The sequence below is a fragment of the Scomber scombrus genome, chromosome 20, assembly GCF_963691925.1.
Source record: "Scomber scombrus chromosome 20, fScoSco1.1, whole genome shotgun sequence".
Taxonomy (NCBI): Eukaryota; Metazoa; Chordata; class Actinopteri; order Scombriformes; family Scombridae; genus Scomber; species Scomber scombrus.
The window spans coordinates 24,730,627-24,743,228 of record NC_084989.1 but is presented as its reverse complement, the minus strand read 5'-3'; the positions used below and the strand labels follow the sequence as shown (position 1 = coordinate 24,743,228).

At 40.1% G+C, this 12,602-nt stretch overlaps 1 protein-coding gene across 1 annotated transcript in view; it reads right to left on the bottom strand.

Moving 5' to 3' along the window:
• The window catches only part of LOC134002022 (NLR family CARD domain-containing protein 3-like), a 33,192-nt gene extending 21,092 nt beyond the window's left edge, over nt 1-12,100 (bottom strand). Inside the window, exons 1-10 of the mRNA XM_062441267.1 lie at nt 12,031-12,100; nt 9,750-9,886; nt 9,538-9,669; nt 7,298-7,402; nt 6,785-6,863; nt 6,395-6,623; nt 4,344-6,114; nt 4,063-4,236; nt 3,601-3,774; nt 978-1,151 (exon numbers count right to left, since the gene is read on the bottom strand). Coding sequence (XP_062297251.1) covers nt 978-1,151; nt 3,601-3,774; nt 4,063-4,236; nt 4,344-6,114; nt 6,395-6,623; nt 6,785-6,863; nt 7,298-7,402; nt 9,538-9,669; nt 9,750-9,838 — 2,927 coding nt within the window. The 5' untranslated portion in view covers nt 9,839-9,886; nt 12,031-12,100. The remainder of the gene's footprint in view (nt 1-977; nt 1,152-3,600; nt 3,775-4,062; nt 4,237-4,343; nt 6,115-6,394; nt 6,624-6,784; nt 6,864-7,297; nt 7,403-9,537; nt 9,670-9,749; nt 9,887-12,030) is intronic.
• Between the last annotated feature and the right edge of the window lie 502 nt (nt 12,101-12,602).

Below are 12,602 nucleotides of genomic sequence, written 5' to 3'. Positions count from 1 at the left end.
TGGATTTTCTTTTTAACATCACTGTATGCTGACTACCACTTAACAGAGAAATGAATAATGTCGTTCCGCAGGCTGAGCGATTATTATATTGTCAGTATTTTAGAGACTCCTGAGTAATGGGTGTGAACTACAGGGGATGTAGAGAAGGGGGGGAAAGTGTATACTATGTCTCGTTCATTAAATTGCACTTCTGAATCCATAATCATGATGACTTTACTCTGTTTGTAAAATAATTAGGCTATTTAGTATAAAGAAGTAGGCTATTTAACAATGTAGGTAGATATATCAGTCATTTGAATTGACAATTGAAACTATGATATTATGCAAGCTTACAATATAAATATTAGCGGCCGAAACTACAAAGCGACTTGTCCACAATATAAACTGACTATTTATTAATAACTGTTATTCATTTAATTGAAATATTGCTTATCGAAGTAGGTTTAACTCCCTGGCTGATGACATCCTCTGGCATAATTCATGTTAAATCATTTTTGTTTTTATTTCTGTGACGGTGCAACAGCTGAGACAGCGTTCACAGCACGGGTCATTTTTCCTCATTATTTGTCTTTTTCAGGACCTTTAATTCCACTAACACTAAATAATAATCTGTGTTTCTGTTGATCTATTTCTGAGAGCGGGACCTCAGTCTGAGAGCTCGTAAAGTTCTTATTCTTAGTTTTTAGTGCCATTTTCATGAATGGAGCTTCTCCACAACCTGCCGGTCGTCTGACCTTATTTGGTATTTTAGGGGCGTCATTCATGTTAATTTACTATTCTCGGGAACGCGCGTTCATTTATAACAGGTGGGATTCATCATGTTTACGAAGGTCATTTACGACTGTTTCCTGGTGATACGAGGGTTTGGTGAATCCGACGTGGCACACTCGTAAATTCCACCTCACGAAAAAAGTACGACAGATTTAAGAAGAAAAATACGAACATATTCTTGCATCTGGCCCATTGTCTGTCCATACCTGAGAGTGTCCAGTCTCCAGTGTGGATCCTCCAGTCCAGCAGACAAAAGCTTCTCTCCTGAGTCTCCTGGATGATTGTAGCTCAGGTCCAGCTCTCTCAGATGGGAGGGGTTGGAGCTTAGAGCTGAGGCCAGAGAAGCACAGCCTTCCTCTGTGATCAGACATCCTGACAGGCTGCAAACACACAAAACAACACACATGTCACACAGTGTGAGAGTACTGCTGTGTGCAGTCACATACAACAACAAACCATCTCCAAACTAACTCACTAAAAGATGAAGTGAATCAGGGAGCTCCAGAAAGTTGAGCATCCAGCCAGATGGGAAGATTCAGCAGCATGTTTTTACCTCGTCATTGTGATCCCAATGTTCAAAACATTCTAATGTGTTCATGAAGAGTGAAGCTTTTGCCAAAAGGAAGAATAAAGACGCACTTTTATCACAGTGCTGTGTCAACTTTTCAGGTTTTTTTAAACTCCACAAAATCAAGGAGCCTCCTGATATAAAATGTGACTTCACAGAGGTTCATCAAAGCCTCCACCAGACAGACTAGTCTGCTCTTTAGCCTGAAACTGCTGCTGGAGGATCCCTGTGAATACTTGGCTGTGCAGCTCCAACGGTTTTTACACACATTTAGAAGAAATGTGGGGAACTATTCATTTTACAGCTCTGCTAATTTGATGGAAAGTAGCTGATCATTAGCAAATAATGACCAACTAGTTTCTGTCTAACTTCTGCAGGCCAGTAAACTGAACAACATTTTTAACCATTTACATTCTCAACTATTTCTGAATCATTTCAGCACATCAGTCCAACTTTGGACCAAATGTACTAAATGTCCATTTTTTATTGTAGCCTCCATAAATGACTAATTACAGAGAAATACAACTTCATCATCAACAATCAAGTTACTCATTGAACATTTTCAAAGTCTCATTTCTTGCCTGCTTATTGAGGCCTGATAATAATGTCTTCACACCACTCAACAAGTTTAATGTCACTTTTTATATTTCAACACAATAATAAAGAAATTCATTAAAAACAGGAACAAATAATATATGAATGATCTAGGGCTGCAACAATGAATCGATCAAATGGATAAAAATGGATTATTAAAAGTTTTGGCAACGAATTTCATTATGGATTCGTTGTGCAATTAATGCGTCATTATGTCTCAGACGGAGCTGAGCGGAGCCGGTATCGGCAGAGGAGGAGAAAACGGTCCGATCCAAATCTTATACAGTGTGGGAGAACTTCACTCTACATAAAACTAGAAAGTGTGTGTGGCATCTTACCAGGAACGACACGATGCTGCACACCTACACACAAACAAACATCACTTATTTACACGTCAATGATGTAACGTCAGCCTGTGGATCATTAACCTTGTTGTTCTAGTTAGTGAACTAACAGCTTCTCACAGTCAGCAGTAGGAGATGAGGAGAGGAGCAGGTTGACCTCAGGTCTCTACACTGAAAGCCTGAAGTAGGAGGAGCAGCTACGGTAGCCTAATGATGCTAAAAGTAAATGCTACTAAACACATTGGAGCATTTTCTCTGAGTCGTGTGAAATCATTGAGAATAATATAAAATCAGTCTGACTTGATTCTTGACACTGTAAAATAAGAATAAGTAAAGAACTCATTATTGTAGGTGTAGTATTCTTAAGGATGTTCTACTTTATCTGGTTCATATAAATTCATTTTTAGTCATTTTGAGGCTCAAAATCAAAACATTGGCAGGTTGTTTACATCCATTATCAAGTCAACCATCAGAGACACTTTGAGCATCTACAGACAGCATCTCATACACACTGAGAGAGCCTGGTGTACTTATAAGGAGAACAGATACGGCTCCAGAGGGAACCGAACACCCACAGCTCTGAAGATGAAGCTCAGATTCATCGAGTGGAACCACTGGTTGGCCAAAAATCACTGTGATGGTTGGACGCCTTTTTAAAAGCATCACTGTGTTACTGAAGGTGTAAAAGTAGGACATAAACAGGCAAGAAATTAGACTTTCAAAATGTTCAACTAGTATCTTGATTCTTGATTACTGTGGTGTATAAGACAGAAACTACATGGAAATGATCCTGCAACAGCTCACTTAAATGCCATGATATGTGAGGTCAATTTAGTTATCTGCTAATTATCACATGACCGTTGAATTTACAGACCGGTACAATGACATGTTAGCCAAATCTGTGAAATCATCATTGGTGTTTAATAATTCAACAACAAAAACAAAAGAAAACAATAAAATCTGCATAGAAAGTAATTATCTGCTGCTGAAGTTTAGAAAAAACTGGTTTGACAAATCACATCAGCAGAGACAATCCTACACAGGTTTAATGTTTATCCTCTGAAGTAAGTCAGATTTGAAATGTTCATCAGTTGAACAGGTTATAAATGTTTTGTGTTTGTTATGTACATTGGGATCTACTCTAAAGACTCAGTAAAAAGGGTTGGTGTTATGAGCAAATGCTTCAGCCTTCACCTTTTTGGTCAGAAACTTCATTTGATTATTTATTTCCCCTTTTGGTTGACAGAAGAAGAAAACAAGAACAAGTGAGTATTTACTTTATTATACGTGTATTCTAAACTAAACAAGTTGATCAATCCTGACCTGAGAGTCTTCAGTGTACAGTGTGGACTCTCCAGTCCAGCAGAAAGCTGCTTCACTCCTGAATCCTGCAGGTTGTTGTTACTCAGGTCCAGATCTCTCAGACTAGAGGACAGGGAGCTGAGAACTGAGGACAGAGCTGCACAGCTTCTCTCTGAGAGGTTACAGTCAGTCAGTCTGAAGAGACAATAATGAACAAGACAACAATATTTGTGTTGAAATAAGTCTAAACTGTGATGATATATAATCTCTGCCAAGCACCAGCTAGGAGATGTGACAGTTAATAATAAAGTAATCAGAATAAATAGTAATACAGTAATTTAAATCACATGGAACCAAAGCATGATGAGCTTCTTTATATCAGTCAAAGATGATATCTGTGTGCTGAACTGTTCATGAAGTTAAAGTAAAGAAACATGTCAGATTTTCTAAACTGTGAATCAGTTGAGACAAACATGATCTGACCTGAGAGATTCCAGTTCACAGTGTGGACTCTCCAGTCCAGCAGAAAGCTGCTTCACTCCCGAAACCTGCAGGTTGCTGTTACTCAGGTCCAGATCTCTCAGACTAGAGGACTGGGAGCTGAGAACTGAGGACAGAGCTGCACAGCTTCTCTCTGAGAGGTTACAGCCATTCAGCCTGGAAAGGAAATATGAAGAAACAGAAAACAAGCAAGAAGTTACTTATTTTAAAGACAGCAGAATATTTAAGTAATGGTGAATAAATCAAACTATCTGTGTACTTACAGAGCTTTGTTGGAGGCTTTCACCACTGGCAGCAGCCTCAGAAGAGCCTCCTCTGAAGCACAGTATTTCTTCAGGTCAAACACGTCCAGATCTTTTTCTGATGACAGTAAGATGAAGACCAGAGCTGACCACTGAGCAGGAGACAGTTCCTCTGTGGAGAGAATTCCTGATCCCAGGTACCGTTGGATCTGCTCCACTAGAGAACGATCATTCAGTTCATTCAGACAGTGGAACAGATTGATGCTTCTCTCTGCAGACAGATTCTCACTGATCTTCTCCTTGATGTACTCGACTGTTTCCTGGTTGGTCTGTGAGCTACTTCCTGTCTGTGTCAGCAGACCTCGTAGGAGAGTCTGATTGGTCTGCAGTGAAAGACCCAGGAGGAAGCGGAGGAACAAGTCCAGGTGTCCATTTGGACTCTTTAAGGCCTCGTCCACAGCACTCTGGTAGAAACGTGTCTGGGATGTTGTTTGTTTTCCTGCCAGCAGATTGACTCCAGACTTGATGAATGTCAGATGGACATGAAGAGCAGCCAGAAACTCCTGAACACTCAGATGGACGAAGCAGAACACCTTGTCCTGGTACAGCCCTCTTTCCTCTTTAAAGACCTCTGTGAACACTCCTGAGCACACTGAGGCTGCTGTGATATCGATGCCACACTCTGTCAGATCTGATTCATAGAAGATCAGGTTGCCTTTCTGCAGCTGCTCAAAAGCCAGTTTTCCCAGAGACTCAATCATCTTCCTGCTCTCTGGACTCCAGTGTGGATCTGTCTCAGCTCCTCCATCATACTTGACCTTCTTCAGTTTGGCCTGAACCACCAGGAAGTGGATGTACATCTCAGTCAGGGTCTTGGGCAGCTCTCCTCCCTCTCTGCTTTTCAACACATCCTCCAGAACTGTAGCAGTGATCCAGCAGAAGACTGGGATGTGGCACATGATGTGGAGGCTTCGTGATGTCTTGATGTGGGAGATGATGGTGCTGGCCTGCTCCTCATCTCTGAATCTCTTCCTGAAGTACTCCTCCTTCTGTGGGTCAGTGAACCCTCTGACCTCTGTCACCATGGCGACACACTCAGGAGGGATCTGATTGGCTGCTGCAGGTCGTGTGGTTATCCAGAGGCGAGCAGAGGGAAGCAGTTTCCCCCTGATGAGGTTTGTCAGCAGCACATCCACTGAGGTGGACTCTGTAACATCAGTCAGGTTCTTATTGTTGAGGAAGTCCAGAGGAAGTCGACACTCATCCAGACCGTCAAAGATGAACACAACCTGGAACTCTTCAAACCTGCAGATTCCTGCTTCTTTGGTTTCAGTAAAGAAGTGATGAACAAGTTCCACCAAGCTGTACTTTTTCTCTTTCAGCACATTCAGCTCTCTGAAAGTGAATGGAAATGTGAAGTGTATGTCCTGGTTGGCTTTGTCTTCAGCCCAGTCCAGAGTGAACTTCTGAGTTAAGACTGTTTTCCCAATGCCAGCCACTCCCTTTGTCATCACTGTTCTGATTGGTTCATCTCTTCCAGGTAAGGCTTTAAAGAAGTCTTCTTGTGTGATTGTTGTTTCTGATCTGTCTGGTTTCCTGGATGCTGTTTCAATCTGTCTGATCTCATGTTCATCATTGACTTCTGCAGTCCCTCCCTCTGTGATGTAGAGCGGTGTGTAGATCTGATTCAGAAGGGTTGGGTTTCCTGCTTTAGCAATCCCCTCAAACAGACATTGGAACTTCTTCTGCAGGTTAGTCTTGAGTTTACGTCGACACCTGCCAGCAGGAGTTCCTGAATGAACAAACAACAAATGAAATCAATCAGATGATTCTACAGTAAATTGGTAGAATGTAAACATTAAACTGCAGATGTTTATATTTTCCTCACTATGAAATCTATTCAGCTCATCAGTTGTGGACAAACAGTTTCTGACTGTTTTCAGCTCAGAAGAATTCATAGATCTGATGCAGATGTGTGCATCATATTAACAGCAGAGTTTGAAATATAAACCTCTCCCATGTTGCCTCCATTTCCTCTCCATCATGTTAAATCTTTATAGAAATCCTCTTACTGCTCTGCAGACGCTCAGCCAGATCCTCCTGCTTCATTCTCCTCAGGAAGTGCAGTGTGATCTTCAGAAATGCGTCTCTGCTTCTCCTCCTCTGCTCTTTCTCCTCACAGTTCAACACCTCCTCATCCTCACTCTGACTCTCTAAGCATTCTGGGAAATCTGAACTCAGAACCTTCTGCATCTTCTTCAGCTCGTTCTTCACAAAAGTGACGATGTTCTCCTCCAGCAGCTGGAACAGAATAATATATGAATGACACAATCAAACTAACATCATGAAGCAAACATCAGATCCATGTTGGACACACTGACAATCCACTGGTCTACAAAGTGCAGCATGGAGATGATTGTGAACACAATAGTTGTAAAAGTAGTTGTTGTACATGTACAGACCATAAATATGGAGTCCAGCTGTGTTTGATGCTGCTGGGCAGACTGACCACTGGGAACCTCTGAGCTCTCCTGGTCCACTCTGTGGAGGAATCATGAAGAATGAGCTCACATTATGTCTGTCCACACAGAGACAAACACAAGCTAAAGGTCCATCAAGTGATATTTGGATGTGAACAGAGAATCAGATGAGTCCCTGTAGTGGTAAAGCTTTACTAGTCCTGCTGATCCCACTGAGAATCAACAGCTCAGAGTCACTTTGGTTTAGTCCCAACAGCTCTCACCAACCCTCCATGAAGCTCTCCCTCACTGCACACTACTGAAGGCAGCTACAACCAGTGTGTGGTTGTATGAGACTGGTTGTACTGGGCAGCTCCCAGTGTCAATGTGTCTGACTGTGTGAGTGTGAACGCTGCTCAGAGAACTTTGTCTGAGTCAATAAAGGTTTAAAAACAGGAGACTTGATAAGAGTCTGATGAAAACATCATTATGTTTTTATCTGTTTGAAATCCTCACCTGTGATCATCAGAGTGGCGTCCATCTTTGAAGGTATAAGGAAGCTCCATAGACCGATCACTGTTCATAGACACACAGCTGGGTTCAGGTTGGTCCAGCTTCCTCCTGATAGAAACACAAGATACATTCTGCTCCGCACCCAGAACACACTGACACTAAATCTGTCAGTGATTTAATACACCTACTGTACACAACACAGTAGTATCCAGCTAGTTTTATATGAATTCACTGTTAACCTTAAACATGATTAACTGTATGAGTAGAGCTGTATTCAGTGCAGTGTGCAGCACCTGGAGGGGTGAAGCTGACACTCAGCCGAGGACACAGATGCATGAACTCCTTAAATCTCAGCTGCTGGTAAATGAGTGTTGGGTTCTTATTGTCTAAGGCTTCTCCTTCATCTACTGTCTTGGATTGAACCTCATTTGGATAAAAGCATCTGCCAAATGAATGAATGTAAATAAAATGTTTGTTTGGTCTTTATTAAAGATGCAGTGATGATGAGCAGCTGTCTGGATAATTCTCTGTTCTGCAGACATTTCTGTTGACAGTCCTTCAGCCTGTTAGTGATACTATTGCTTCTCCTGCAGTTGTTTGATGTGGTTAACACACTGCTTCCTTTAGCTCATCCTGTCAGAGACTAATATTAACAGTGTACTCTGAAACTGACAAGAACCCAAGCTGACCACAGCTGCTGGTCTCTGAGAAGGAAACTACCAACTTTTAATGAGCTTACAGGAGCTGAGTGATACTCAGAGACACATTTTGGGTGGAGGCTGATTTTAATACAGTATAGTAAATAAAAGGTTGTGGGTGTGTTTGTTTTGGGTCAGTCAGTGTGCTCGCTGGGTGGTGAAACCAGTGGCTGCAACATATTTAATAAATATCAAAGTATAATGATGCAATCATTAAACACAACCAATGAAGTTTCATCTTTAATTTCCTGATGTTTTAAAGACATTTCTTGTAAACAGTGATGAGGGGCCCCGGCCCTCGTACCCACTCCAACATTCACTGTTCTGCTCTCAGAAGAATTTTCATGATTTAAGGTACTTGAAATGATTTAATTAGTGTATTAGATTAAATGTATGGTAAGAAATTCTGCATAAGAAACACACACACACACACATACACACACACACACACACACACACACACACACACACACACACATCTGATCTGGAATTTTATTTTGAAGGCTACTTAACTGTTTATACTTGCGGTAACCTAGCAACCAGCAATAAGAAAGACGCTCACGAAAGCAATGGCTGTAAGTTTGATAATTTGATATTTGATAGGAATGAAGATGAATATGTAATGTTAAGTTCAGTACTGTAACGTCTGATGTTTATTGACTGGGAAGTCATGCAAGAAGTTGTGCTAAAAGTAATTTGAGAGCGAATGTAAAGTGTGCGTTGCTTAGCAACAATGTATATCAGCCTACTGTTAATGTAAACAGCTTATTTGTGCCGTGTAGTTCTTTAGCTTATACTGTTTATTAGCAACACGCTGTAAAGGAAACTAAGGTTTGTATTGTCTTCTATTTGCAGTTTCACTCGTGGTATTTCACCTAAAAGAAAGGAAATAAAGGCAGCAAGACGCTCTGATCCTGGCTCAAAATGTATATCTGAGTTTGGCTGACCGTTTAACTGTGATAACGTACACAAAGTACATAACGCGCAGGGAGAACAGTACATTCACACTGATCTCTGTCCATCATCACTATGAAATGATCATCAATCAATAGAAATTATAGTTTGAGAAGTGAATTCTTCTTTCAAACATGTTGAATTTGAACAGTTTTAATAAAAACAGCAACAAACTGAAATGATCTAATTACCAACATTATGGATCATTATGGATCAGAAATATCAATAAATGATCCAAATCTCAAATAATTCAACTGAGAACTATTTATCCTGATTCAGGTTTTAACTCATATTGTCCAATAACCTGATTTTAATACTGAGAACTATTTACTTTTAATCAGATGAACGTTGTTGTTTAAAATCAATCAAATCATATTTGGAGCGGTCGCTCTGAAGGACTCACAGCTGAGTTCAGGTTCAATCACCAACACTTCCCTCCAGGAGAGATTCTGGATTATTGCAGTAAAATGTTTGATTTTGCAGTTTTTCTCATAAATTATGATCAAATCTGAAAAGAGAAGTTTGATAAAAACCTTCAATAAAAACATTTCAAACTGAGTCAGTTACATTTAATATGTAGTGACAGTTTACCTTGTTGCATCAAGATGTTGTTCTTTAAAATAAATGATTTGACCCTTTGACCGATCACTCTTCATAGACACACAGCTGGGTCCAGGTCCAGGTCCAGGTCCAGCAGAGTCTGGTCTATCCAACTCTGGGCTTCTACACAACACACACAGAGCTTTGAGTGTGAATAATGATGGTGGAGAACAGTGATGGACAGTTAGAGATCCTCATCTCACCTCTGAGCTTTGGTCTGGCTGTCATGTTCCCCACACAGAGAGCTTTTAGAGGGAGGGACTCCCTCCTCTCTGTCCTCACTCTGATCCATGCTGCTGAAGTCACATCCACATCAGTCACACACACTTTCTACCTTCATCTGGAGAGGAAACACAGATCATCCTTTACATCATTTCTCCTGTCACATCCTAAATATCAGCTGCTCCTCCTGTGATTGGCTGTTATTCTCTGTTATATATCAGTGTGAATGCAGCCAGACAGCAGTGTGAGGCAGAGCATGCTGCCATCAGCTGCTGTACTTCTACTATCAGTCCACTAGATGGCGTCATGAAGCTGCAGTGAAGTGAAGAGCAGCACACATGATTCATGGAGGAGGATTTACATTCACTGACAGGCAGAAGGACTGAGAGCGACTACAGAGTCTCTGCACAAAATGACTTTATGCAACAAACAGCAGCAGATTATTTGAGATGCAACAACTGTGATGGAATTTATTGCACCTCAAGCCTTCAATATAACATTTCATCATTTCCCCTCTATCAACATTTAAACATTATTTAATGAACACCTAATATTCACATTTAATGAGTCTGTAAGTTTCCTGTAAAGGACTCTAATTAAAGTCATTATTTATATGTAACATAGAGGCTGTTATACTCATATTCTTCCAGCTGATTCATTCATTGAAGTTTTTTAGTATAACATTGTTGTTGTTGCATTTGAGTCATTTTCTACTGAAAGCTTGTAATTCAGATGTTTACACTGTTTAATAACTCTTGATAACAGCATCTAGACCTGGAACATGCAGACAAAGACCAAAGATTACAGTTTGTACTTTGACGTCTAAAAGCAGCATGAAGGACTTCCCACAGTTCTCACATGACTTATAGAAGCATTTGGAAGGATTCACATCATTGACTTCAGTTAAAGTACAAATAGCATCCTGTAAACATACTCTATTACTAGTAAAAGTCCTGCATCCATAATGTACACAAGTATTATTGGAAGTAAATGTACATTAAGTATCAACAGTAACTGAGTGTGATGCATTAACATGTAGAGCTTTATGTTGGAGCTACTTTTAACTGTTTTATGTAGTTTCATCAATAACAGTGAGTGTTACTCTATATGCTCACTTTTATAATGATGATCATTTGATTGATGGATCTGTTTTTATTGATGCTGTGATGTTATACTGAAGACACTGATGTCTGAGGCTAACGTCACACTTTATCATATTTTATAGACGGATCATTTCTTTTAACATTTCAAATCTGAATCATAGCTGTGGAAAAATGTAGTGGAGTAAAAAGTCAAATATCTCCTCTGTAATGTAGTGGAGAGGAAGTATAAAGTAACAGGAAAAGGAAGTACAAGTACTGCAGATTGTACTTCATTACAGTACTGTAGTGAATGTACTATAAGTTATAAAAGCAGATGGATCCTTCCAAAAAACTCATAAAGAGTTTCAAACTAAATGAGTGAGTCTCAATAAAGAGCTTCAACACATTTGATGACACGATTCCATCAAGAAGCGACACTAGTTCATGTTGGAGGAGTGTCAATAAGATGAGTGCTGTCTTTGTGAATACTACAGTATTTATTGAATAAAAGAAGTGAAGCCCCTCACCCCCCTGCTGGCTCCACATCAGTCCTGTAGTATCAATAGAAACAGTCTATATTCAGCTGTAGACACACACACTCACAGCTGTTCTCCAGCGGCTGTCCGGTGTTTCGGTCTAACTGGTGACCGTGTTAACTGGTGACTTTCTCACATTTTAAGATACGTTACGAGAGGTGAATGAGTCTTCTGAACACAACTGAACTTACATTAATGGTTACATACTTAGATATTAAAACACCGATAAGTATGTAGTTAAAAAAGGATTAAACTACAAAGGCGTTTTTAGGGAAGTCACCAGTTAACACGGTCACCAGTTAAACCGTAACACCGCATTTAGTGTGTCAGACAGCGGGGAGAGCAGCGGGTCATCTCCGCCTCCTCCACAGGCTGATAGCCGTCAGTCATCAGTAAGTGGAGGGACACAATAATAACAACACTGTTCAACTACTGACCATCAACTCACCTCAGCTGCTCCTCCACACTCACTCCTAAAACACAAGATGGCGGGAAAGTTGCAGCCGTTAGTTTGAGTTCATTTTTAACAACCAAACTGCAGATTTGTGCTGTTTGTGAGGAGCTAAACTAACAGCAGTCAGCACTAACAACACGAACAAAGAGACATTAAAGTGTAAAAACACAGAAACTGTCGGTTACATTACCTTCAGACGGAGAAAAGTATCTGCAGCACGATGTCAGAGAAAGTGAAAGTAAAGTGTGAAGAGGAAGAGGGAGGAGCTGGCTGATGACTCTGATCCCTTTGTTTCAGAAACATATTGTCTCTATATATTCCATATGTTATGTCCTATTGGATTTGATTTGTAACATCAACTAGAAGAAAGTCTGGATGCTTCCTCATAAATACTTCATAGTGAATAAGGTGAAGGAAGTGATAAATATGAGCCTGCTAATCACTACATGGTGAAAAGAAAACTTCTGGCAAGACTTCAGTAGATTTACAACCATGTTCATAGAGATTTTACTTTAAGGTGGGAGAATGTAGTATTTAGTTTTATCAGAGAACATAGAAAGAAGATAAATGAGTAATAAATGTGTTGATCCTGCTGGCAAAATTCTACATTTATGTAAATTCAGCAATAAAAAAAACTCACTTTGCATTTTTCCTCCAAGAGACTGAACAAGTAAATCTGATCTCTGAATCCAAAAATAAAAAGTCTATAAAAACCCTTCATGTATGTTCACCTTTGAATATCTTTGTTTAATGTACCCGAGT